The following is a 26,222-nucleotide window of genomic DNA, read 5'->3' as shown; positions in this document are numbered from 1 at the left end:
CGTGTGTACCATATAACAAACAAGCACCTGCAGGCGCAACCAAGAGGAAAACAATTCTTCAAAACAAACAGAACTTGCTACAGACTAATGCGAACCTTTTTCTGCAGAGGTCACCTCACATATACAGGGAAAGTTGGAGTTCTCCGCCGGCTTTATAAGGCCAGTGCAGCAGCAGTACAGTCAGTGCCTCGCCGAGCTAGGACCAGCTCCGACGGACCTCACCGACGCTCTTGATGAATGGTCGTCTACAAGTTATTTGTTTTTTGTGTATATCGGGATTGTTCGAGAAGTGTATTTCAGATTCAATAAACGACATTATACTGAGTGTTCTACAATACTGAGTATTCACCAGTCTTAGAAGGCTTTGTCGGTTCGGTCTTGTGGCTACTCAATTGAAGGGTGCTATGAGAGTAGGACTGCGAGGTCTTTAAGAAGAAATGACACTAGCGTATGTACAAAATATTTTATTGAAAGACATTTTTATAATGTTATACATGTGCCGTTTCGACTTCAACTTATACCACTCACGTCGCACACTGCCGTCCGCTGCCGTGAAAGCAGTCCCGAGTGCAATAAAACCGTCCACGCTCGTTCAGCCTAATCTAGTGAAAAATATATAAATAGTGGGTGCACAACAACACGTTTTTAAAAAAATAAATAAACGAGCACTGTCTGGCTGCCGAGGTGAGAGGCCGCCGCCGCGACTACGACTCGGCGGCCGCGCCGGCGTCGGCGTGCGCGAAGCGGAAGTCGCAGACGAGGGAGAAGTGGTCGGAGGGGTAGGCGAAGGACGGCACGCGGCCCTCGCCGATCTCGTCGCCGCTGGGGAAGTCGAGCAGCGCCTCGACGCGCAGCGCGTCGCTGCTGTAGAAGACGTAGTCGATGGTGTGGCACACCTCGCCCTCCTCGCGCACCTTCCACGTGGTGTAGGCGGGCTCGCGGCCGTCCTCCGCGCCGTCGGCGTAGGCGCTGGCGAGCCGCATGTGCGGGCACGAGCGCACGGTCGCGTACACGGGCTCGCTCGGCTCGGCGTTGAAGTCGCCGCAGAGCAGCACGGGCCGGCCGGCGGCGCGCGCGCGCACGAACTGCACCAGGTCGCGGCCCTGCTCGTTGCGCAGCGTCGACAGCAGAGCGCCCTGGCGGGCCTTCAGGTGTGTCGTCGCCACGCACACCTCGCGACCCGTCTCGCGCACGCGCAGAACCACCGCCACCGCCACCTGCACCGCAACAACAAACACACACTCCTTTAACGTTTGAACACGAATAACTTTTCTACCACAAGTTGGAAGGAGTATATAGAGGGTCCGTACAAGGGTGATGTACTTGAGGACAATACTATGGAAATGGAACAGGATGTAGATGAAGATAAAATGGGAGATATGACCAGTGCTTTCTTTTCTAAAAATAAGTTTGAGGGTACTCCAACATGGGATATAATGCACCGAAAATTAGTTATAACCGAAGCATAAGATACCATCCGTCTGCTTTTAGCCATGACGTCATCAGCAAGTCGTACTAATTAAAATGGTATCGGACTATTCAGTTGACTTTACAGTTCAAGTGAACCAGGCAATACCGAGAAACACACAAAAATACAAGAGGAAGCGGTATCGAACGCTTCAGATTACATCATCTCAAATGTAGCATGCGATTTGAGCGTACGCATATCCGTTTACCACTACCATCGCCCACTATTAGCGGGCGAAAACACTACATGCTCGTCGAACTGGCTGCCAGCGATTCAGTTGTCGAGAACGGCTGCCGCAGCTTCGAAATACTTGAAACAGTCAATGACATAGATTTTCACCACCGACAACTGCACTGGTATCGCTCGTATTGCAATTACCAACACGAAAAAATGAAGTAAAAACTTTACGTCCGTGAAATAAATCTTTGGCACCCTTCCAAGTTCTCGAAATCGTAGAAAAATTAGTTTGTTGACGAAAAAGTTTAGGGGTACGCATCCCCCAGCGTTCCCCCAGAGAAACAGCACTGGATATGATACTGCGTGAAGAGTTTGACAGAGCACTGAAAGACCTAAGTCGAAACAAGGCCCCGGGAGTAGACAACATTCCATTAGAACTACTGACAGCCTTGGGAGAGCCAGTCCTGACAAAACTCTACAATGTATGAGCAAGATGTATGAGACAGGCGAAATACCCTCAGACTTCAAGAAGAATATAATAATTGCAATCCCAAAACAAGCAGGTGTTGACATATGTGAAAATTACGGCTACAAAATAGTAACACGAATTCTTTACAGACGAATGGAAAAATTGGTAGAAGCCGACCTCGGGGAAGTTCAGTTTGACAACTCTACGCAAACGCCGCTGCTCCTGATCGTTAAGTGAAGGCTGTCCGCCACTGCGTTGTTCATTTACATTTACATTTACACTCCGCAAGCCACCCAACGGTGTGTGGCGGAGGGCGACTGCGACTGTCATTACCTCCCTTTCTTTTCCAGTCGCGTATGGTTCGCGGGAAGAACGACTGCCGGAAAGCCTCCGTGGGCGCTCGAATCTCTCTAATTTTACATTCGTGATCTCCTCGGGAGGTATAAGTAGGGGGACGCAATATATTCGATACCTCATCCAGAAACGTACCCTCTCGAAACCTGGACAGCAAGCGACACCGCGATGCAGTGCGCCTCTTGCAGAGTCTGCCACCTGAGTTTGCTAAACATCTCCGTAACGCTATCACCCTTACCAAATAACCCTGTGACGAAACGCGCCGCTCTTCTTTGGATCTTCTCTATCTCCTCCGTCAATCCGACTTGGTACGGATCCCACACTGATGAGCAATACTCAAGTATAGGTCGAACGAGTGTTTTGTAAGCCACCTCCTTTGTTGATGGACTACATTTTCTAAGGATTCTCCCAATGAATCTTAACCTGGAACCCGCCTTATCAACAATTAATTTTATATGATCATTCCACTTCAAATCGTTCTGTACGCATACTCCCAGATATTTTACAGAAGTAACTGCCACCAGTTTTTGTTCCGCTATCATATAATCATACAATAAAGGATCCTTCTTTTTACGTATTCGCAATACATTACATTTGTCTATGTTAAGGGTCTGTTGCCACTCCCTGCACCAAGTGCCTATCCGCTGCAGATCTTCCTGCATTTCTCTGCAATTTTCTAATGCTGCAACTTCTCTGTATACTACAGCAGCATCCGCACAAAGCCGCATGGAACTTCTGACACTGTCTACTAGGTCATGAAATGTGGTATTGACATGTGGATCTCAGGATATTCAATATCCCAACGACTTCAAATGGAATACTCCAAGCGCCTAGCTCCAACTGCCATTCCACGTTCAAGGTCTGTCGATTCCCGTCGTGCGGCCATAACCACGTAGAGAACCTTTTCGCATGAATCGACTGAGTACAAATAACAGCTCAGCCAATGCACTGCCCTCTTGCACATTGTGTACACGATACTACCGCCATCTGTATATGTGTACATTGCTATTCCATGACCTTTGTCTCCTCAGTGTATGCCACAAGACACCTTTTGAGTATGGAGCGGCGCTCCTGGTCTGGTGGTGTTGCAGCCTACAGACGGAACCGTTCAGTGGCTGCGCAGCGGACTCACCTGGTTGCTCTGGACGCGCCACACCTCGAGGATGCGCGAGTCGGACTGCAGCAGCTCGAACTTGTCGCGCCTGTAGAAGATGGCGCAGCCGTCAGGCCCGTTGTTGCCCTTGATGTAGAGGCACGGGGAGTCGGGCTTTGGGTAGAAGATGCCGCTGTAGCCTTGCGAGCCCAGCACCTTCGTCAGGAAGCTGAAGTGGTCCACCTCCTGCAACACACACAAGCCCGAAACCGTCAGTACGCGTAGAAGATAAAACTATATACACTCCTGGAAATTGAAATAAGAACACCGTGAATTCATTGTCCCAGGAAGGGGAAACTTTATTGACACATTCCTGGGGTCAGATACATCACATGATCACACTGACAGAACCACAGGCACATAGACACAGGCAACAGAGCATGCACAATGTCGGCACTAGTACAGTGTATATCCACCTTTCGCAGCAATGCAGGCTGCTATTCTCCCATGGAGACGATTGTAGAGATGCTGGATGTAGTCCTGTGGAACGGCTTGCCATGCCATTTCCACCTGGCGCCTCAGTTGGACCAGCGTTCGTGCTGGACGTGCAGACCGCGTGAGACGACGCTTCATCCAGTCCCAAACATGCTCAATGGGGGACAGATCCGGAGATCTTGCTGGCCAGGGTAGTTGACTTACACCTTCTAGAGCACGTTGGGTGGCACGGGATACATGCGGACGTGCATTGTCCTGTTGGAACAGCAAGTTCCCTTGCCGGTCTAGGAATGGTAGAACGATGGGTTCGATGACGGTTTGGATGTACCGTGCACTATTCAGTGTCCCCTCGACGATCACCAGTGGTGTACGGCCAGTGTAGGAGATCGCTCCCCACACCATGATGCCGGGTGTTGGCCCTGTGTGCCTCGGTCGTATGCAGTCCTGATTGTGGCGCTCACCTGCACGGCGCCAAACACGCATACGACCATCATTGGCACCAAGGCAGAAGCGACTCTCATCGCTGAAGACGACACGTCTCCATTCGTCCCTCCATTCACGCCTGTCGCAACACCACTGGAGGCGGGCTGCACGATGTTGGGGCGTGAGCGGAAGATGGCCTAACGGTGTGCGGGACCGTAGCCCAGCTTCATGGAGACGGTTGCGAATGGTCCTCGCCGATACCCCAGGAGCAACAGTGTCCCTAATTTGCTGGGAAGTGGCGGTGCGGTCCCCTACGGCACTGCGTAGGATCCTACGGTCTTGGCGTGCATCCGTGCGTCGCTGCGGTCCGGTCCCAGGTCGACGGGCACGTGCACCTTCCGCCGACCACTGGCGACAACATCGATGTACTGTGGAGACCTCACGCCCCACGTGTTGAGCAATTCGGCGGTACGTCCACCCGGCCTCCCGCATGCCCACTATACGCCCTCGCTCAAAGTCCGTCAACTGCACATACGGTTCACGTCCACGCTGTCGCGGCATGCTACCAGTGTTAAAGACTGCGATGGAGCTCCGTATGCCACGGCAAACTGGCTGACACTGACGGCGGCGGTGCACAAATGCTGCGCAGCTAGCGCCATTCGACGGCCAATACCGCGGTTCCTGGTGTGTCCTCTGTGCCGTGCGTGTGATCATTGCTTGTACAGCACTCTCGCAGTGTCCGGAGCAAGTATGGTGGGTCTGACACACCGGTGTCAATGTGTTCTTTTTTCCATTTCCAGGAGTGTATATGATCATTACTTACAAAGACATTGACGCCTTGTCCCCAAAGTGATTTCAAAACCGAATTTAGAGAAATGTATTAATACTGTAATTTATAGCAATGTTTTCTGTTGTTTTGTAATTAAAGTCATGATAGTATCATTTGGCCAGACACATTTACTAAGAAAGCCAAGCGGAAGTGAAAAACGTATAGTATCGGTAAACAAGCGATGATTATGTACTTCATTTAACGTCGCCAGCCTGTAAGAATATGCTTCTATGTACCTCTGCATTTGGTTAAATATATGATACTCAACTCCAGTGTATCGAGGTTATTTAGAAAAGCACACCTCACTGATTCTTGTGATAACAACTATTATCGTGAGTAAATATTTGTGTCTTTCTGTTCACAGCCAGTACAGAAAGGATATATGACGAATTGTTCGAGGGTAGAAAGACTTCTTTCGTTACTTATTTGAATATCACTAAATCGAGCCACTCTGAGATAGAATTGCCGATTATTTCTTCTCATTTCTTGCGTGTATCTTTAAGTAAGAATAATAACAATCTCCCAGAATCTTCCCATGCACTATAAATTCTCTCTCTCTCTCTCGCTCGCTCTCTCTCTCTCTCTCTCTCTCTCTCTCACACACACACACACACACACACACACACACACACACACACACACACACACAACACAGAGAGAGAGAGAGAGAGAGAGAGAGAGAGAGAGAGAGTCGCTTCAAAGAGAACCACAGAAGGTCAGCAGATTTCATAAATATTCTATCTGAAATGAGAAGAGTAATGCAGGGGTGTCCCTATCAGACCTCCCACATATCAAAGGCCCAGGGAAAAAAACTACGTTAGACATGATAATGAAATTGCACCACTTGTTAGAGCACCTCAAGGAATTTATATTCCCGCGTGTGACCTGCCACCTATTGTCGCCAGAGTGCAGCATGATCTCATGAAGTGAAAATGGCTATTCCGCAGCAGCGCACGATAGCATAACGCGGTTTGCAGGAAAAAAAATCACCGATTACTGTGCAAAGAACTTATCGTAGTTTGTATGGATGTGATTCAGTTGATGTGAAAACAATTGAGCTATGGTATGATAAGTTTTTGGTACCTGGAAGTGTTCTGAAACACTGTGGCGGTGCACGACGTAGTGTTTCTAAGAGACGGTGGACGGCATCAGCAGGTGTCTAGGCAACTTAATGTACCCTGAGCAACACTGCATCGTGTAGTACACCAGCGCCTTTGTTTGTTTGCTTAAAACGGGGAAATTCTGCAGCATCTGACGCCGAACGACAAACCATGCAGCCGGCAATTTGCCACGGATATGCTGCCGGGTATTTACATGAATTCCAGCTTCCAGGAAAGATGTTTACTCTCAGACGAGACAACCTTTAATATATCAGAAGCGGTTAATTGGCATAATGTTTGGATTCGAGAACCGCAACATCCGCACCCTGTCATGATAGCTGTTAACTAAAAGAACGGACCCGAAAAATTACCGGCCAACGTCCTTAACATCGGTTTGCTGCAGATTTCTTGAATATATTCTAAGTTCGAATATAACAAATTTCCTCAGGAAAGAAGAGCATCTGTCCACAAATCAGCATGGATTTGAAAAATCAACTTTCGGGAGAAATTCAGCTGCCATGGATGAGAAGCAACAGTCAGATTCCATATCCCTAGATTCCTGGAAATCGTTTGACACGGTGCCCCACTGGAGACTGTTAATGAAGGTCCGAAATACGGATTGGGGTGCCAGGTATGTGAGTGGCTCGAAGCTTCTCAAACAATAGATATCAATACGTTGTCCGAGACGGCATATGCTTATCAGAGACAAGGGTATCGTCAGGAGCGCCCTAGGGAGATGTGATAGAACCACCGTTTTCTGTATACATAAATAGATTGACCGACAGAGTGAGCAGAAATTTGCGCTGTTTACTGATGACGTTGTAGTTCAAATGGTTCAAATGGCTCTGAGTACTATGGGACTTAACTGCTGAGGTCATCAGTCCCCTAGAACTTAGAACTACTTAAACCTAACTAACCTAAGGACATCACACATATCCATGCCCAAGGCAGGATTCGAACCTGCGACCGTAGGGTCACGCGGTTCCGGACTGTAGCGCCTAGAACCGCTCCGCCACCCCGGCCGGCTGACCAACGTACATTTCGCGTAAGAACCACGAAGACAAGATAAGAGAAATTAGAGCTCGTTCGGAGGCATATAGACAGTCGTTTATCGCTTGTTCCACTTGCTTGTGGAACAGAAAAGATAATTACTACCGCCATACAACATACGCTGACTTGCGAGGTATGTGTGTAGATGTAAAAAAGAAATAAATGTGTTTTGCTGGTAGTCAGTACAAAAATGATTCTTTCCTTTGGGCGCTAGCCAGCATACAACTCTGCTAGTATGTAATTTTATCAAAAATTTTCAACTTGTGCATTAACTAAGTAAAATAATGTTTCCGTCTGAGTTAAGTGAAACCGGGAAGTATATTGCAAAGAGAAAACAAAAAATCTATATACTCCGTAGTTTCGACCCAATGACCTTTTTCGTTGGTAAGACTGACTTCAAGACAAGTCTTAGCGCACATGGTAAAATTTTGATATGTCTCTAATAGCTGCACTGAAAAGTATTCACGATCAAAAACTTTTTATGTGCACATTTTCCACTGATTATGGTTCGAGTGCTACGGACCAAATTTAAGTGTGTGAATGTGTGTGAAATCTTATGGGACTTAACTGCTAAGGTCATCAGTCCCTAAGCTTACACACTACTTAACCTAAATTATTCTAAGGACAAACAGACACACCCATGCCCGAGGGAGGACTCGAACCTCCGCCGGAACCAGCCGCACAGTACCTGACTGCAGCGCCTAAGACCGCTCGGCTAATCCCGCGCGACCAAATTCAAGAATCCAGTAGCTCCCAAATGACGTGCCTATAAAGCATTTAGCTGTGTTTATAGTGATGTGTCCAGTGTTGACAGAAGCACACTACATATTCGAAAATTGAAGCCACTAGATGAATGACAATACAGCCATTTCCGTAATCGCATATACACTCTATCGACATTATAAATCGGTAAAGATCATTCACACCAGTGTAGATTTCAAGAGTTGTGTGAGGCAGACATACAAGCATATGAGTCTGCTGAAATTCACAAGCTTTAACACCCATGTTACCGCGGACAAGGAAAGCTTGAAGGCTTTAGTCGTCGCTTGTTACGTCACGCCTCAGTTGTATGTCATCTGTGACCCGCTTCCGTGATGCTTAAAACAACGATTATGGCTAGTCAGATAATACGATAAACGGAAATAACTGCCCCCGCGCCAAATTTATCTTGTTCTGCAAGACTTCGACCTTTCCTACGAGCCAATGGAAACTGCATTGTGTCTTAAGGAGTCTGCAGTGATTGGCAGTACAGAGGAAATAGTTATCGATTAGCTTAGTAACCACTCAGAGAAGAGAAACGAACCTGCAAGCAGATGACGTCTGGACAATACTGCACGATCTCCTCAGCGATGTGGTATCTCCGCCTATGCCACTCCAGTGCGTCGTCGGGACAGCAAACGAAGTTGTCGTTCGTCTGTCCAAGAGCTGAAAATTGAGGACGGATATTTTCAGTAACAGATGCAATATTCAAGTGCATCGGGTAATTATTTATCTTGCAATATGTGTAATGTTAACTTCGTATGGGAGTTACTACTCACATTGAGACAAGACGTTCCACTGGAAGACTCTTATGCAGTCTGGGTTGTTGACAGGTTCCTCGAAAGCTGCGAAACAAAAACAAAAATTAGCTACTATATATTTCATAAATAGTAGTAGGCCCTATAACTATATACACGAGGCATGAAACAGGGACAAAATAATCTGCTGGAATTATCACTACCAGTTCAAAATGACATTAATCGACTCTTCAGTTGCTAAATCCGAGATATATTTCTTACAAATGAAAATAAACTGCGAATGTTCTAGAATTTAGAGCCATACAATTTTTTTCACTTATAGTGCCCAACTCATCTCATTATTAAGTATCGTCGAAATTCTAAATTTACTCTTTCTGTTTATTCTTTTGCAGGACATTACACATGCTGACATCGTTCTCCTTGAAGAAAAACAATTTCCTTTGCACATCCCACCAAAAAGGAAAAAAAATCCTAGTCATTACTGTGTGATTACGGGGTTTCTTACCTACTCTCTTCGTTATTTTGACTATTGAAATATGTCACTTATTAAGATGTATAACTAGTTAATCATAATTACAATAATAAAAAAAGAGAGTTTGTAGAAACTCTCCTTTTTTGTTATTAGGAAGCTTATGCATACATTGCGCAGATAAACACATTTACTTAATAGGCTATAATTTAAAGAAAAATGTGTACATCGACGAGACCAGTGTAATGGCAAGACATGTCAAGCAAAGAGATGAAAATAATATGTTTTGCCAAAATCGAACTTCCACCAAAAAGTCAATGGTTTCGGAGAAAAGTAGGTGAAATAAACTGCAAAACTTCCGTTACTGTGGAGGGGAAAAAAGAATCAAAACTATTTCCAGTCAGATTTATCAAATGCAGTTGAACTGATGTTCTCTTTCTGTTTCCTGACGCTATGTCCCTCAGATATCTGCCCTTCGGAATGGAACTACTTAAAAATTATAAAATTTGATAATTTTAAAATTTCGTTGCCACGCTAAAATATTCAGATCGTCAGTAATTCTAATCTGAAAAAATATTATTTTTAACAACAATATTTTCTGTTGACCGTTGGATACGAAAGTTAGGAAAAAAGGTGGCGAAGTGTTTTATGGAATGTAGCCTCGCACTTAGCTTTAATACAGACACAGTAGACGTACGAACAGTAGCCTTCAGACGCATTTTAGATGATTCATTTTCTTGGTCGTTATGAGGCGGCTTCTTTCGCAAGTTGCCACGCCGAGTGGGCCGTTTCATTCGTTTGCCGCTCATTGTCGAGAATGTGACCTTGTTTGCCGCCGGCTATGATACAAGGACTAAAGCGAAACAGACTAGCTGCGGTCGGCCTGCCCCATCAAGGTCAGTGAAATGAACGGGAGAACCGCGGTCTGTGAACCGTGATTTGTCTATTGTGCAACGATCGTACTATTATGTGTAACCATCGTATTAAAGGCTTTGACGATTGAACTACATATCAGTACTGTGGTATCGTTAGCTACGATGCCACGGCGTAGGTGCAAGTTCTTAGGTTGGCACTACGTCACACACCGCCGGCAGCGCCCTCTAGCCGGCGCTGTGCAGCTCTACGAGCGCCGCTCCAGATTCAGCCCATTTGATTCCGAGTAGGCGACCACGTAACATTGTTTCTATCTCATAGTGGGCGAGCCACTACAGATTCTGCCTGTGTACCTTCTGTGAGCTTTGATACATCCGGCTTCGCACCTTCGTGCTCCTCAGTGCAAAGTTATGTATTCATATTCTTCCTATAGTAAAGGTGATTTAAATTTACACGCCGAAGTACTTCACCTTCACCTGCTCCTCCTAGCTTCCTACATTCGACCTACCCTTCAGTTTTCAAGAGCAGACCCACGCGCCGCCTTCCAGGCGGGATACAAAAAGTACGAAACACTTTTTATGGCGGCCGGGGTGGCCGATCGGTTCTAGGCGCTAAGGTCTGGAACCGCGCGACCGCTACGGTCGCAGGTTCGAATCCTGCCTCGGGCATAGGTGTGTGTGATGTCCTTAGGTTAGTTACGTTTAAGTAGTTCTAAGTTCTAGGAGACTGATGACCTCAGGAGTTAAGTCGCATAGTGCTCAGAGCCATTTGAACCATTTGAACACTTTTTTGATTTTACCACGACGTCTTCACGAAAAGCCTTGGACATGGCCCGAACTGTCCACACACAATTTTTTTTTAAAAAATATTCTTGTATAGAAGAGGTCTCAGACACGTAACCGCACGGTTTGAGGCGCCTTGTCATGGATTTCGCTGCCCCTCCCGCCGGAGGTTCGAGTCCTCCCTCGGGCATGGGTGTGTGTGTTGTTCTTCGCATAAGTTAGTTGAAGTAGTGTGTAAGTCTAGGGACCGATGGCCTCAGCAGTTTGGTCCATTAGGAATTCACACACTTTTGAACATTTAGATGGCTAACCATGGCAAAAAATAAATGGTATATAGTCCTTATTTATTCCTGTATCCAAACAGCTATATTTATTGCATTCCATTTCAAATGCGACCGATTTAGAATCCAGAAAGCTCCACTTTCACGCCCATGATGAGGGAATCGATGAGCAGCACATCCGGAAGTCTACCACAGCTCATCCATACCTCAATAGGTATGACCACATCTCGGCCCAGGGTTCTGAGTTGAGGTATTTTTGTGTCTGTTGGTGGAATGGATAAGCTGTCTATCTCCACATTATGTGCGGAAGACGGAGTCTTGAAGGTTCAAATGGTTCTAAGCACTATGGGACTTAACATCTGAGGTCATCAGTCCCCTAGACTTAGGACTACTTAAACCTAACTAATCTAAGGACATCACACACATCCATGCCCGAGGCAGGATTCGAACCTGCGACCGTAGTAGCAGCGCGGTTCCGGACCGAAGCGCCTAGAACCGCTCTGCCACAGCGGCCGGCTGCAGCGCCTCTTCTGGGCTTGTGACCATAACGGTTGGGGCCTGGACGACTGGAAAACCGTGGCCTGGTCAGGTGAGTCCCGATTTCAGTTGGTAAGATCTGATCACAGGGTTCGAGTGTGGCGCAGACCCCACGAAGCCTTGGATCCATCACGCCGGCCGTAGTGGCCGAGCGGTTCTAGGCGCTTCAGTCTGGAACCGCGCGACCGCTACGGTCGCAGGTTCGAATGCTGCCTCGGGCATGGATGTGTGTGCTGTTCTTAAGTTAGTTAGGTTTAATTAGTTCTAAGTTCTAGGAGACTGATGACCTCAGATGTTAAGTCCCAAAGTGGTCAGAGCCATTTTTTGAACCTTGGATCCAAGTTGTCAACAAGGCACTGTGCAAGCTGCTGGTGGCTCCATAATGGTGTGTGCTGTGTTTACATAGACTGGGTCCTGTGGTTATGTTAGGCTGCTTGGAGACCATTTGTAGCCAGCCATGTACTTCATGTTCCCAAACAACGACGGAATTTTCGTGAATGACTATGCACCATGTCACCGGGCCACAATTCTCCAGGATTGGTTTCGAGAACATTCTGGACAATTCGAGCGAATGATCTGGCCACCCAGATCACCCGAAATGAAACCCACCGAACATTCGTGGGACATAATCGAGAGGTCAGTTCAGGCACAAAATCTTGCACCGGCAACACTTCCTCTATTATGGACAGCTATAGAGACACCATGGCTCAATGTTTCTGCAGGGGACTGCCCGCGACTTGCTGAGTCCATGCCACAGAGTTGCTGCACTATGCCGGGGCAAAGGGATCCAGCACGACATTACGAGGTATCCCACCTTTTTTATCTCAGTGTAAGCACATACGCTTGCGTCTAAGACCAATATAAACTTTTTAACACATAGCCATTCCTCTGAAGACAGCGCACAGTTTGCACTGCCCCTGCACTGCATAATGACGTCTGACAACGAGCGCTCACCACCCAGGCCTCCTGAACAGGCCTGCACTGGATTGTACGCCGGAGGGGCGAGAGAGCGACTGCAGTTTGCTCGCTTACCTTGCGGGTCGGGGCTCCAGCCGAGACGGCGGAAGCGCCTCTTGAGCAGAGCGGGCAGCGGCGCCACCTGCTGGCGGCAGCGCTCCAGCAGCTCCTGGCGGGGCAGCCGCTCCGGCAGCTGCACGTCGCTGTCCTGCGTGTCCTCGTTCAGGATCTTCGGCGCCGATGTGAAGCTGCCCATCCTGCAACAGACAAGGAAGGAGGCGTCAGATCACGGCGAGGGTTAATCGAAAGCACTCGAAGAAGTAATCAGACCACATGCTCCAAATCGAGAAAGTTGTTTAGCTGAAATCAGTCACCTCAGACAAAAGGAAGGCCGGAAGATTAGCGTTTAAAATCCCGTCGACATCGAGGTCATTAGAGACGGTGCACAAGCTCTGAATGTTTCAAGGATGGGGAAGGAAGTCGTTCGTGACCTCCCAAGGAAACCATCCTGGCATTTGCCTGGGGCCACTTGGACAAATCGCGAACGAGGATTTGAACCGTCGTCTGCATCTACATACATACTCTGAAACCCACCGTACGGTGCATGGTGGAGGGTAACCGTCCCCCTCCTCGTGACTGACGGAAAAACAACTGTTGGTTGGGTTGGGTTGTTTGTGGGAAGAGACCAAACTGCGAGGTCATCGGTCTCGTCCGATCAGGGATGGACGGAGAAGGAAGTCGGCCGTGCCCTTTCAGAGGAACCATCCCGGCATTTGCCTGGAGCGATTTAGGGAAATCATGGGAAACCTAAATCAGGGTGGGCAGACGCGGGATTGAACAGTCGTCCTCCCGAATGCGAGTCCAGTGGGCTAACCACAGCGCCACCTCACTCGGTGAAAAACGACTGTCTCTATGCCTCCGTACAAGAACTAACTTCTCTTATCTTCGTGTTCTTTACGCGAAATGTGCCTCTGCGATAGCAGGATCACTCTGCGGGTCAGTTTCAAATGCCGGACTTCGAAATTTTCTCAATAGCGTTCGTCGAAAAGGAAGGTCGCCTTCCCTCCAGAGATTCCCATTTGAGTTCACGAAGCATCTTCGTAATAGCTGCGTGTTGATCGAACCTACCGGTAACAAAATCTAGCAGCCCGCCTGTGAACTGCTTCAGTGACTTCCTTTAACCCGATCTTTTAGGGATGACAAACACTCGAGCAGTACTGAAAAATGCATCGCACTAGCTTTCTGTATGTGGTGTCTTTATAAAGGGGCCTCGCTTTCCTAACTCTCCCAATAAACAGAAATCGACCTTTCGCCTTCCCCAATGCAGTCCTCACAACTGGTTCCATTTCATGTCGCTTAGCAACGTTGTGTCTGGATATTTAACCGACCTGGCTGCTTTAAGTAGCACACTGCTTATACTGTATTCGAACACAGAGTTCATTTTTCACACTCATCTGCAGTAAGTTAAATTTTCTTATGTGTAGAACTAGCTGCCATTCATAATGCCAACCGGATATTTTGTGTAAGTCCTGCATCCTCCCAGTCACTCAACGACGACACCTTGTACGGAAACCAGACTACAGTTGTAAGAGTCGAAGGACACGAAAGGGTAGCCTAGTTGAGAACGGATGTTATTCAATCAGTACACTGAGCAAGCAGAAAAGGAAGCGAAGGAGTAATTTCGAGAGGGAATAGGATGAACATCACCAATAGTAAAGAAAGGGCAATGCAATGTAGTCGAATTAAATCAGGTGATGTTCACAGAATTAGATTAAGAAATGAGACTCTAAAAGTAGTCCATGAGTTTTGGTATTTGGGCCGCTAAATAACTGATGATGGCTGAAGTAGAGGATATATTATCCAGAGAGGCAATAGCAAGACATTTTGGGGGAAGTATTTAGTAACATGAACTATGTCGCGAAATATGACTACACTTGGCCTTTGCGCCTTTTTGGATTTCTCATAACGTTACGACGGACGTCGGCTTTACACAAGGGCTTGTGTAACCGCAGCCAGCTAGAAGATTTTGTTTTTGTGGCGAGCTGTTAACCTGCACAGAACTTTTGGCTAGGGTTTCCGTTCAGTTAAAGAGAACAGCAACACATTTCTAGCAGAGTGAAAGCCTAAATTTTTCAATAAATGCATCTTTACTTCTAGAGTTTCCTCTCATAATTCTACGAGGCTAGCACCCATTGGAGAAGGGATACAGGGGAAACAATGGTTTAATCACAGCTGTTGCCAGATTCTGAGCTGAAATCGTGCCGATACAAAGATGTTCAGCCGTGGAAACTGAAAGAATGCATCATTACTGACCCATCATTAGACACAGTCCATAAGGTCTCACTGGTTAAGGACGGAGATGGAAATTAACTTTGAGTCTATTCACGGGGGATATCCGGGCAATGGACTGAACGATCACTGCTCTAGGAAAAAAAGAGTTGTCTGAGCTGTACTAGAGGTAAGCGCGTATTTTTAAAGTGTCACAGCTTTCCGGTTTAGCTAGGGTAAGACATTTCGTTCGTTTTGGGTTGTTTGTCCGCAATTGTACAATACGAAGTGGGCCTTTAACCGAGTATCCTAAATCCTGTCTCTTCACTGGGTCAAAGAAACGTTTCGACTCCTTTTGTCTCGCACCGGAACACAGAGGTATGGTTCCTGTCCTTTACTTAGTATCAACCTATTTTTATAATGTGGATGATTAAGTCTCTTTACAGGTTAGCTTTGTGTGTGTGTCATCGTGAATGATTGTGTATATCAATAAAGGTACACCTTCTTTCGAACAACACCTATAGCGTTGCCGAGTTAAACGTTCCCGTCCTGTGAAAGCGTCACAGTGTAGCATTATCTCACTCTACAAGACACTGTGGCAGAGTTTTAGGATTTAACAGGCCGAAGCAGCCACTTGTACCAAAGAATCGTGTTGAAATTCCACTACCAGTAGTCACTTTCATTACCTTCATAATTAGTCACTTATAAATCAAATATCAGTATAATAGGAAACAGTCCAGATCATAAAAATTATTTATTTACTATTTCGTTATACGTTTCAGAACTTCCAGTCCGCAGATGGTCGCTTGGACCGAAATAAGTTACTGGAATTACTAAATAAATATTTTTTGCAATCTGGACTGTTTTTATGCTGAACTGTTGTATACGATCGCTGTCGTTCCGCTACGATACCAAAAATTATTAATAAAATATCCGTTTCACACACAGGTACTGGTTTTTCAGTTTCTGTTAATTTTTGTAAATGCAGTTTATTATCTCAGGCAGTACCGCTAATATAGCAAAGGAATGCCGCTGGGTAACTGTTCCTGTAACGCTGAAATTGACCCCGCGCAGCTATGCAGCTGGATAACCATCTTCGGCGCTCGCCCAAGATGGCGCTCGCCCGGAGCGGTCCACGCAGCACGAGCGTTCCGGGAACAGTGAAACGGGTCTCCTCCGCTGCATCAGCGATGCTAGGCAAGTCTTCCCGCTAGCTGCCTTTCACAAAACTGAGTGACGTGCATCACGCCACTCTCAACACGAAATTTCTTCGGAAGTGAGCAGGAACTGCTGCCGTCCACAAGAGCATATTGACTCAGTGATCAGTCATCTCACGAGGTATTCCCCTCTGAAGAACATTCACTGCTCCCAGAAACAAATATTGCCTCACTTTATATGAAGACAGTAACTGCTCTCGAAAGAACAAATACCACTGATGACCGTGCAGCTTCTCTAGAATAAATGATAATTAAGTGAAACCCTCAGCTGCCGGCCGAAGTGGCCGTGCGGTTAAAGGCGCTGCAGTCTGGAACCGCAAGACCGCTACGGTCGCAGGTTCGAATCCTGCCTCGGGCATGGATATTTGTGATGTCCTTAGGTTAGTTAGGTTTAACTAGTTCTAAGTTCTAGGGGACTAATGACCTCAGCAGTTGAGTCCCATAGTGCTCAGAGCCATTTGAACCATTTTTTTTGAAACCCTCAGCTGCCGACAGGTGTTAATATACCTCGATGGAGACAGATGAAAATGTGCCCCCCAACCGGGACTCGAACCCGGGATCTCCTGTTTACATGGCAGACGCTCTATCCATATGAGCCGCCGAGGACACAGATGAATAGCGCGACTGCAGGACAGTGGACAGTTGGGAATGTCGGTTTCGTGGGGAGCATGCAAGGGATAAGTCCCTGCAGTCGCGCTATTCATCTGTGTCCTCCGTGGCTCAGATGGACAGAGCGTCTGCCATGTAAGCAGGAGATCCCGGGTTCGAGTCCCGGTTGGGGCACACATTTTCAGATGTCACCATCGGCGACTGCAGGACAGTGGACAGTTGGGAATGTCGGTTTCTTGGGGAGCATGCAAGGGATAAGTCCCTGCAGTCGCGCTATTCATCTGTGTCCTCGGTGGCTCAGATGGACAGAGCGTCTGCCATGTAAGCAGGAGATCCCGGGTTCGAGTCCCGGTTGGGGCACACATTTTCAGATGTCCCCATCGAGGTATATCAACAACACCTGTCAGCAGCTGAGGGTTTCAATTAATTATCATTTATTGCCTCACTTGTCCGATTTATGTATGAGTCACGTAATGTAGTACCGAAATGACAGAAAAGAACCAACTGATTATGTCTGAGTTGAAACCAGCAGTAAAGGGGCGCGTGCATTTTTCTGATATTCCCCGCTGGTACTTCACTCTCATTGGCAAAAACACAACACTGGCTCCGCTTTATGGAAATAGTTATCATATGAAGAAGACACTTTGTTCACAAGAAACAAGTATGCGCGTGCACTTGTGTCGAATCGGGCCGGCGCAATCCTCACACAATCTGAAAACATTTAACTGCCCGACTCAGTTCTTCAATCTGACCTTACCTGCCTTTCGTTTTCCCAAACTCGTCAGAAACCTACCTGCTCAACTTGCTGTGCTGGCAGTCGTCGAATGTTTCAGAGGTAACGGTTCTTCTCGGAAAAAACCATAGGTTACGGCGGAACAATTCATCTCATCCCTTCTATCAAGAGCTGTAAGCCAGTTAGGTATGCTTGTTCACGTTTGTGAGAGTAGGAGAAGTACCTTCACACTCAGGAGCTGAGTGGGGCAGTAAGGCCTTATCGATTTGGGACGAGTGTTACACATGAAAAGCCGGAGTCCGGGTTCGAATTCCTGCCTCGTACACTCTTTAATCTACAAGTAAGTTTCAGGCTAACGTACACTACGCTCCGAAACGAAACTTCGAATACGTTTGACTTGCTTTACCCAAATCAGCCGCGGACAAACCATCACGGCAGACGCTCACTAAGTAGCCTTTTCGGAGCAAACGATTCTAGATTGCTGCAGAAAATTCGAGTACCCGGAAGGTCACACAAATCGCGTACTGAGAGGGATCAGAACTATGGAGAGGATTCCGTACGTCTCACACTCACTCACACACACACACAAATGTGCATAAGCTAATACTTCGTGGCGCCTTCGTAGGCCTAACGACGTAAAGGACAAACTAGGTAGACCAATATGATCTGGAAGGTTTGGCTCATATTTATGTCCATTACTCCTGACAATAAAGAAATCTAAATTCTCTGTGAGTCTCAAAATTTATTCCAGCTAAGGCACGTTCCTAAATGCTCTAACTTTATTGTTAGCTAAAAATTACATGTTGCTGTGTTCGCATTCACGGCGAGTAAACGTACGTCTCTGGCGCAAGTATGGTAAGTGTTTGTGGCGTACGTGACACCTTCCTACATTATGCACAGCAGAACGGACTACACGCACATAAGCATCTGACTTGTTAACAGCCGGCCCGTAGTGGCCGAGCGGTTCTAGGCGCTTCTGTCTGGAACCGCGCGACCGCTACGGTCGCAGATTCGAATCCTGCCTCGGGCATGGATGTGTGTGATGTCCTTAGGTTAGTTAGGTTTAAGTAGTTCTAAGTTCTAGGAGACTGATGACCTCAGATGTTAAGTCCCATAGTGCTCAGAGCCATTTGACTTGTTAACATTTACCTCTACTCGACACTTGTATAGGAACACTGAATTTCGAACCCAGTACCGAAAAGGTGGATGGGAACGTTTTGAGAGTGAGATACAAATATTTCTTGTTATCAGTTGGTGATTTCGCAGAATAAAATAAGTTTGGTATTAAAAACAATGTCAGTAATCGTGTTAATTTACTGACGCAACAGCATGCAAAGTAATGGCTGTGCAAGTCAGAAATATGGGCTTCTTGCTTGAAGTGGGCGATCAACTTTATACATCCTGCAACACATTTCCTGTCCGTTCTAGCCCCCGTGTTATCGCGTGAGTCACGAACGGACTGGAAAATTACATTTACAGTCCCTGTTGGAAATAATGTGAATTCTGTATCGATTGCATAACTTCCGAAGCGTTTCTAGTCTGATTCCCAGTCGTCACTAAGACTGTTGTTGCTTTAATCAGAAGGGCAGACGTAGCTTTCAAACGCTACTACCCAAATCCTGTTAGTGCGGAACAAGGTGAATTTCTGCTACTTGTGCACCCATAGGTGGTTTATTCTCTAAGACAGAGGATTGTTCCGAGAGGTCATCAGCGCGTGCAGGACAATGTCGAAGTCAGCATTGTAAGTGTCACTAGCAGTAAAGCTTAGATCGTCACTATATCTGACAATAGAGCGCTGATGGTGATCGTCATTGCCCGTGAACAGTAATTATAGCTGTATTAAGGCTATTCAGTAGGCCACAACATTTTTATAGGGCGTCAGGATATGGTGATTCTGCAGTAGGAGACATTCAAGCCAGTGACTGTATACTTCGGGTGTGAATTTAATTATACAAATTAGTATCCTATTAGCAACAATTGCCCATTATAGGGACTACATTATTTGTTTGTCTATGCAGCGCCTTTATTCCTAGCGAGGCTACAGCGATTACTCTGAGATTTATTACTGTTAATGCCAATTCCGTGACAGGTACTCAACGAGAAGGAATTTGAAAAAAACATGAAATGAATTACAAAGGCAGAACGGAAATAGTCGAGCCACATTGCTTTTCTCTACTCCGATGAAAATAGTTTGAGTACGAAAAACAGTGACCGAGTCAAAAACGTCAGTCGAAGATGCAGCAAATTCCTGACACCAGCTTGCCCATCAGTAATCCTTTAGCGACGCGTCCTGACAGTTTGCTGCTCTCTCCTTCTGTCGATCACAATAAACTGGATAGAAATGACTTCTTTTCAACTGGTGGAGTAACCAGTACATTACCCTACTGCTTCTTTCCAATTTGATCAACGGTCAGAATGAGTGTCCCAAAATAGGCAGACCGTCTTGCAGCAACGGCACAGTTTACTGGTTCGTCTTCTTCTAGTTTATGTTGCTTTAAAACTGCCGCAGTAAACATCCGCCCGCGAATGTCTTACGCTGATACATTGCGCAGAGGTTAATCGGCAGGATGAAACAACGGTTTACTCTTGACGTAATGATGAAGTCTGCTAGCTTCACCATGTCAATTGATGCTCGTTAGCGGGGTCGTGTACTAAACGTCAAGGCGAACGTATCCTTTTTCTCTGCACAATCTGCAGGGCAGCTACGTACGAATATTTTCTCACTGATTGGAAAACTGGGAACATAAAAGTTCTGGCTTCTGCATCAGCCTTGCCTACTAAAAATAAGTACCGTAATATTAAAAACAATATGATGCTGCTCTCTGAATTGGACGCTGAAATGGCGATTAGTATTTATTAACAGTATAACGTCGGGAATCATGTAATCACTGGCATCTGTCGGCAAGGTAGTGTCTGGACTACGTTTAAAGGAGGACGCTGATAACCTCGACGTTGAGCGCCTGTAAGTTCCTACATTTAAAGAAAAAATAAAAAATCATAGAAAAATTACAAAATATTTCATCACATTATTCGAACGCATATTTTGCTCGAGTTAATTACATGGAATATCTATGCTATTGCAGATGATGGGTGATTCCTTAACGGACGATAGAACGACATTCAGAGATTTACTTTACAAGAAATCTGCGCTCTATCTTAGTCACTCTAAGAGTAGTTTTAAAAAATGTGCATCTCTCTCACCAGTTTCTGATAAAACAATTTATAAAACAACTTGCGATCGAAAACAACAACTATATATACATGTTCAGGAAACTAACACAACCATGTAACCAGGAGGACTGAAAATTACAAAGTAAGGATAACACTCATTAAAAAATCTGAAATTGCACTATCAACTGCTTTTTGCCAACTGAATTATTAATATTAAAATTGTGTGATCTATACATAATGTAAATTATTTCGGTAACGATTTACACCATTATGCTCACGTTTCCTGTAAAATAGTTGCATTTTATTATTTCTGGCACATAATTGTCTTAAATTATGCAGCGTTTTCGCTCATTATGTCTAACTGATGCATGCGTTACGCGCTCCTGGAGAACAGGAGGGATGTAGAGAAAAGAGAGCGGTAGCTGTTTTCAGCGATTTCAACGGAATACACTGTTGCGTTGGCTGTCAACGAACAAAATATTATGGTATGCAAAGATGGTTTACTAATGTACAACGATTTAGTTTTTCAGGAGCATAACTTCGAAAAAATGTGTCAAGAACAACAAGAAAAATTCCTCGTACTGTACACAGAAATTTTCTATAAATTTCAGTGCATCAAGACAGCAATAACAGATAAGCCTTTAACAACAGTCTCATGTTATCGTAAAAATTTATGAAACCCAATATAACTTAACGGAGTTTATCGCAGTAACAGAAAAAAGAAGGATTCTTCGAATTCAATGTCTACTGGTCACCAAAATCATTAGGAGATGGAGCAGGAGCTTAAATGTGTAAAGATGTCTTTACTAAAGGAGTGATACCAGTATTCGTTCGAAGCAAATTAAAGGAAAAACAAAAATTGGAGGTTTGAATGTGCTACCCCATAGTGCTTCCTTATACGGAAGACTTACAATGAATTCATTGATCGATGTCGACAGAGGATATACGTCACGTACATTACGAGTCAATTAAATATAATGATGAGAGAATATGTTACCAACAGCATTATCTTACTAGAAATAATTCCAAGTGCGTCTAGAATAACGTACTTTCTGTGGATTTACTTATTGAAATTTATTAATTAATTCATCTTGCTTTTGCAGCTGATACAAAGTATTAACTCTCTACTAAACAAACGAAGGTGGCACAACTGAACGATTTTATTTCGCCATGAAGGGACGGGTCTCTTCTCACATAAGAACGCTTAATGACAGAGTCATAATTCTGTCCTAATATCCTTTAATCGACCACGAGCGAACGATGTAAAGTGCAAGGCGGACTCAGATAAACGGTGTAACTTTGGCAGGCCTGAAACGCAGGCACTATGATCGAGCCCTACTACCTGGTTTGTTCCCATGAATAAAGATGTAAACAACGGAATAAAGCTGGCACGCTGTTGTCTGCTATTCGATTCTCCTCGCACGCTGCCCGCAGCTTCACGTCCGTGACCCGATTGTGTATTTGCGGACTGTGTGACCTGTATGCAGTCTTGGCCACCCTCCACTTTAGCTAAGTTGAGCCAGCCCAGATTTCCCCGTGTCGGCTTATCTTTTAATCCTTAGCGGACGCGTTGTGCCTAACCTCTCGCAGGGAAGACTGATGGACAAGTTTCAAGAGCAATAATTTACGGTCAACGAGGAGATAAATCTGAATATAATTTCGTTTTAGCGTAGCCTTGATGGAAGTGATCTGCCCCAAGGTCCCACTCACTGATCTGCAAAGCAGCTCTCCTGCCCCACTTACAGAGGAATCTACACTTTAATGTAGCATCTGCAGCATCGTGTGGATGTTTATGTACAGGATGTATCATCATTATTCGAGAACTGTGGCGCGAATGAAAGTATCGAAGTAAAAACAAGATGTTGCGTAACCTTGCTTCCAGTAGTCTCGAAAAGTTCTTGACTGTTTTTCTTCTAATTTTTACATGATGCTCTAATGTTTACCTCAAAGTTTTACACGATGCTCTGCTCAGTATTCGGGCGGACATAGGATATATTTCTTTTCTTTTTTTTAACGAAAGTGAACCGGTTTTCTGTTGAATTTGGTTTAATTTTATTTCTCGCGGTCAGTTTTAAATACGATATCAGGGCATTTAAACAATGTGATGAATTGATTCACACATCTGTATTCTTTCTTCTCATATATAAATCTACACAAAAGTTGGATAAGCAATAACGTGCTGTTTTCTTTTCTTTTTCGCAGTCGGTTTTAACAAAGAACAGGTTCAAATGGCTCTAAGTCATCTGAGGTTATCAGTCCCCGAGATCTAGAACCACCCAATCACAACCAACACAAGCACATCACCCCGAGACCCAAAACCACCCACAGTGACCAGCTCAAGAAACAGGTAAGTTGCCCACTGGCTTATGACTAAAATACTACTACAGAATCTGAGTCGTGTTGCACTTTGTACTTTTTCCCGTTCGCATATTGAAATTATGCGAAGCATTGTCATTGAAGCTATTATTCTCACAAATCGAGCAGCTCGAAAGGTCCATCTCACACCGCATTCACAACTAATACCAACCGATTCACCGACTCATGTTAAGCGACTTCGCTTGTAATAACAATAAAGGAGCATGAAGTTCAGACAGAGGGGGGCGGAGAGGAAATGGACAGAGTGGGAGAAGGAAATGGACGGGGGAGAAAGAAAGAGTGACAGAGGGGGGGGGGAGGGAGGGAGAGAGGGAAAAGGAGATTAGCACGTATACAATTCCAATACACATTTAACAACTGCGAAGCTACGCCATGTTCGTTAGAGTTGTAATAAAAGCAAAGACATACCAGTGAACAACAGCCAGTAAACGAGGTGTTTGCGAGGTAACTGCCGAAGTGAGGATAAGAGCCACCACAGAAGTGGTGTTCCAGGTAGCAGAAATGTATTTCGACCAGGATCTTCTCTAGCAGTGTACAAATTTCACTACAGACAATGGTTGGGGAATGTGGCACTTGCCATTTTGTACATGGCTGTATTTTGCTGCTGATGAAAGACGACATCTATGGCACCAGTGTGGTCCGAGATGGATAGGTCCAGGGATGTCTCCTAGAGCACCTGATCGTCTCAGAAGTGATACTTACTCCCGCTAATTAGACTGAAGAAATGGAGCAGCGAATTCTATAATCCTGCCAAAGTTTATGAGAAGCTCCGGCGGTGTTTGATAGAATTCGTAAGTCATCGCATAGATGAGTGCAGTATTTCATACAAATGCGAAACAGACTCTTAGAACTTCTCTTTCAACAGGAACGAGTGTGCCGTACTTTGTAACAAAACAGGTCATGGAGGAATGGTCAAAATTCATGGATATGACAGGAAAGATTATTCGAAACGAAAAAGTCTAATAAAAAAGGGCTCATTTTCTTCACCTTCACTGGTGTGAAACTAATCTTTTACTGCGAGCTCTTTGCTTTCCATATTTTGGAGGGAGGTAGTATGGACCAAACAAGGAAAAAATGTCGATAAACATGGGCCCTAAAATACATGACTTAAGAGATATGATAACTTGTTCAGTACAAGAGATATGTTTCACCGTAGCGAAGATGAGTAAGTGCTCATAGCTCTTAAGTTATGCATTTTAGAGTCTACGTTTACGAGAATTCTTTTTGCTTCGATTGATCGTCACTATCATATCCCCAAATACTGACCATTCCTCCTGGGACACCCTGTAACGCGCTGAAGTAGTTTCGTATTTCTTGTCAAAAAAGGATGTGGATGAAATTTGAAGAGCGCAATTAAACGGAGAATTTATATTTCAAACTCATTTACCCTAAGTAGGGCAATATTTCAAACTGAAGTCAGTGGCAGCTTGTAAGCGTCGTTTTTATGGTCTCCAGTCCGAAGACTGCTGTGATGCAGCTCTCTGCGTTGGTCCATCCTGTGCAAGCCTCTTCGTCTCTGAATAGCTACTGCAAACTACATCCATCTGAACCTGCTTACGATATTCATCCCACAGTCGTCTTCCACAATTTTTACCCACTCATTTCCCTCCAGTACCAAACTGCCAATCAACTAATCCCCTCTTTTTGTTACGTGTGCTACAAATTCGCTTTCTCCCCAGTTCAATTCGGTACCTCTTCCTCACTAGTTACGCGATATTCCCATTTCATCAGCATCATTACGTTTCAAAAGCTTCTGTTCTCTTCCTATCTGAATTGCTTATCGTCCAAGTTTCATTGCCGTACAAGACTGCATTCCAGACAAATACTTTCGACGTTAGCAAAATTCTCGTCTTCACAAACGCTTTTTGTGCTATTACCAGTCTACATTTTATATCCTCTCTACTTCGGCCATCATCAGTCAATTTGCTGGCCAAATAGCAAAACTCATCAACTACTGTAAATGTTTCGATTTTTAATTTAATTACCGGAGCATCGCCCGATTTAGTTAACCTACATTCCATTAGCCATGTTTACATACGTTTGCAATTATTTCGGAAACGCTTCGTTTGTGGACAAATGTACTGGAACAAAGTTTATGCATCAACCATCATATATTGATACACGCGTCAGTTTTCGCTATCCGTTATGATACAGCGTCTATTTTTCCCCATACGCACGAGGTAAAAGAGGTTACAATAAGTACAAGTTGTTACGAGAAGTTTCAGATAATGCGACATAAAAATATAAAACTTTACTAGCTATTCAGCCGTCATCTTCAATGGAATTCTTCGAAAGATAACTGCGTTTACATCAGCATCCATGGAACCACTCAATTAGCAAAGAAGTAATTTGCGTTATTTCTGTCAGTTCTTCCAGTTTGTTGGAGAGAAAGCACGTCATCATCATTCTTATCTTGCTGTATCTTATCGCAGGAATGTTGATGGTACAGATTAACAACTAAGAACTGCTGTCTTCTTGTTATATACGACATGTGACAGGTGATCAAGTTCTTACATAAAAATTGCGAACGGCATGGTAGATAGTAAACTTATAAAATCTTTCAGATGCCACGTTCAAAGCTCAATGTTTTCAGATAAAGAGATTCTCGAAACTAGTATCTACACTTTTTCAGTTACAGGACAAATGCACTAAAGCACCAGGAAAAGTTTCCACTCGAAACAGTGCTCGCAAACAACGGCATAAACGGATTTGGTCGCTGTACAGTTGCGTCATTTGATAACTGCAACAGAATTTTTGAGACAACAGCTGCTGACGCAAGCGCTGGTGTTTCTTCAAAGTAGTAGAGGCTCTAACGGCGTCCTGAGGCGTCTTCGACATGTGCTCTGACTTCTTGTCATCAGAGTAAAACCACGCAGCCGAGGACCCAAAGGAGACGTTAGGCTCGCGGTATCAAATCGGTCTCCTGTTGGCATTTGGGAGGAGGCCGCTTTGAGGGAGGGTAACTTTGAGAAGG

At 45.2% G+C, this 26,222-nt stretch overlaps 1 protein-coding gene and 1 non-coding gene across 6 annotated transcripts in view; one reads left to right on the top strand and one right to left on the bottom strand.

Annotated features, from left to right (window-relative positions):
• Positions 1-449: 449 nt before the first annotated feature.
• Positions 450-26,222, bottom strand: part of LOC126187586 (nocturnin) — a 399,558-nt gene continuing 373,785 nt past the window's right edge. For all 5 annotated transcript variants that reach the window (XM_049928761.1, XM_049928760.1, XM_049928762.1 and 2 more), the window contains 5 exons: positions 12,950-13,131; positions 8,997-9,062; positions 8,762-8,883; positions 3,601-3,807; positions 450-1,217 (listed from right to left, as the gene is read on the bottom strand). In XM_049928761.1, coding sequence (XP_049784718.1) covers positions 705-1,217; positions 3,601-3,807; positions 8,762-8,883; positions 8,997-9,062; positions 12,950-13,131 — 1,090 coding nt within the window. In that variant the 3' untranslated portion in view covers positions 450-704. The remainder of the gene's footprint in view (positions 1,218-3,600; positions 3,808-8,761; positions 8,884-8,996; positions 9,063-12,949; positions 13,132-26,222) is intronic.
• On the top strand, positions 17,255-17,328 carry Trnat-ugu (transfer RNA threonine (anticodon UGU)). The gene has a single exon. It is a non-coding gene; the product is annotated as a tRNA-Thr (tRNA).

Source organism: Schistocerca cancellata, chromosome 5, assembly GCF_023864275.1.
Source record: "Schistocerca cancellata isolate TAMUIC-IGC-003103 chromosome 5, iqSchCanc2.1, whole genome shotgun sequence".
In the NCBI taxonomy this organism is placed as follows: Eukaryota; Metazoa; Arthropoda; class Insecta; order Orthoptera; family Acrididae; genus Schistocerca; species Schistocerca cancellata.
The sequence above is the reverse complement of the archived record's forward strand: the minus strand, read 5'-3'. Positions and strand labels throughout refer to the sequence as shown.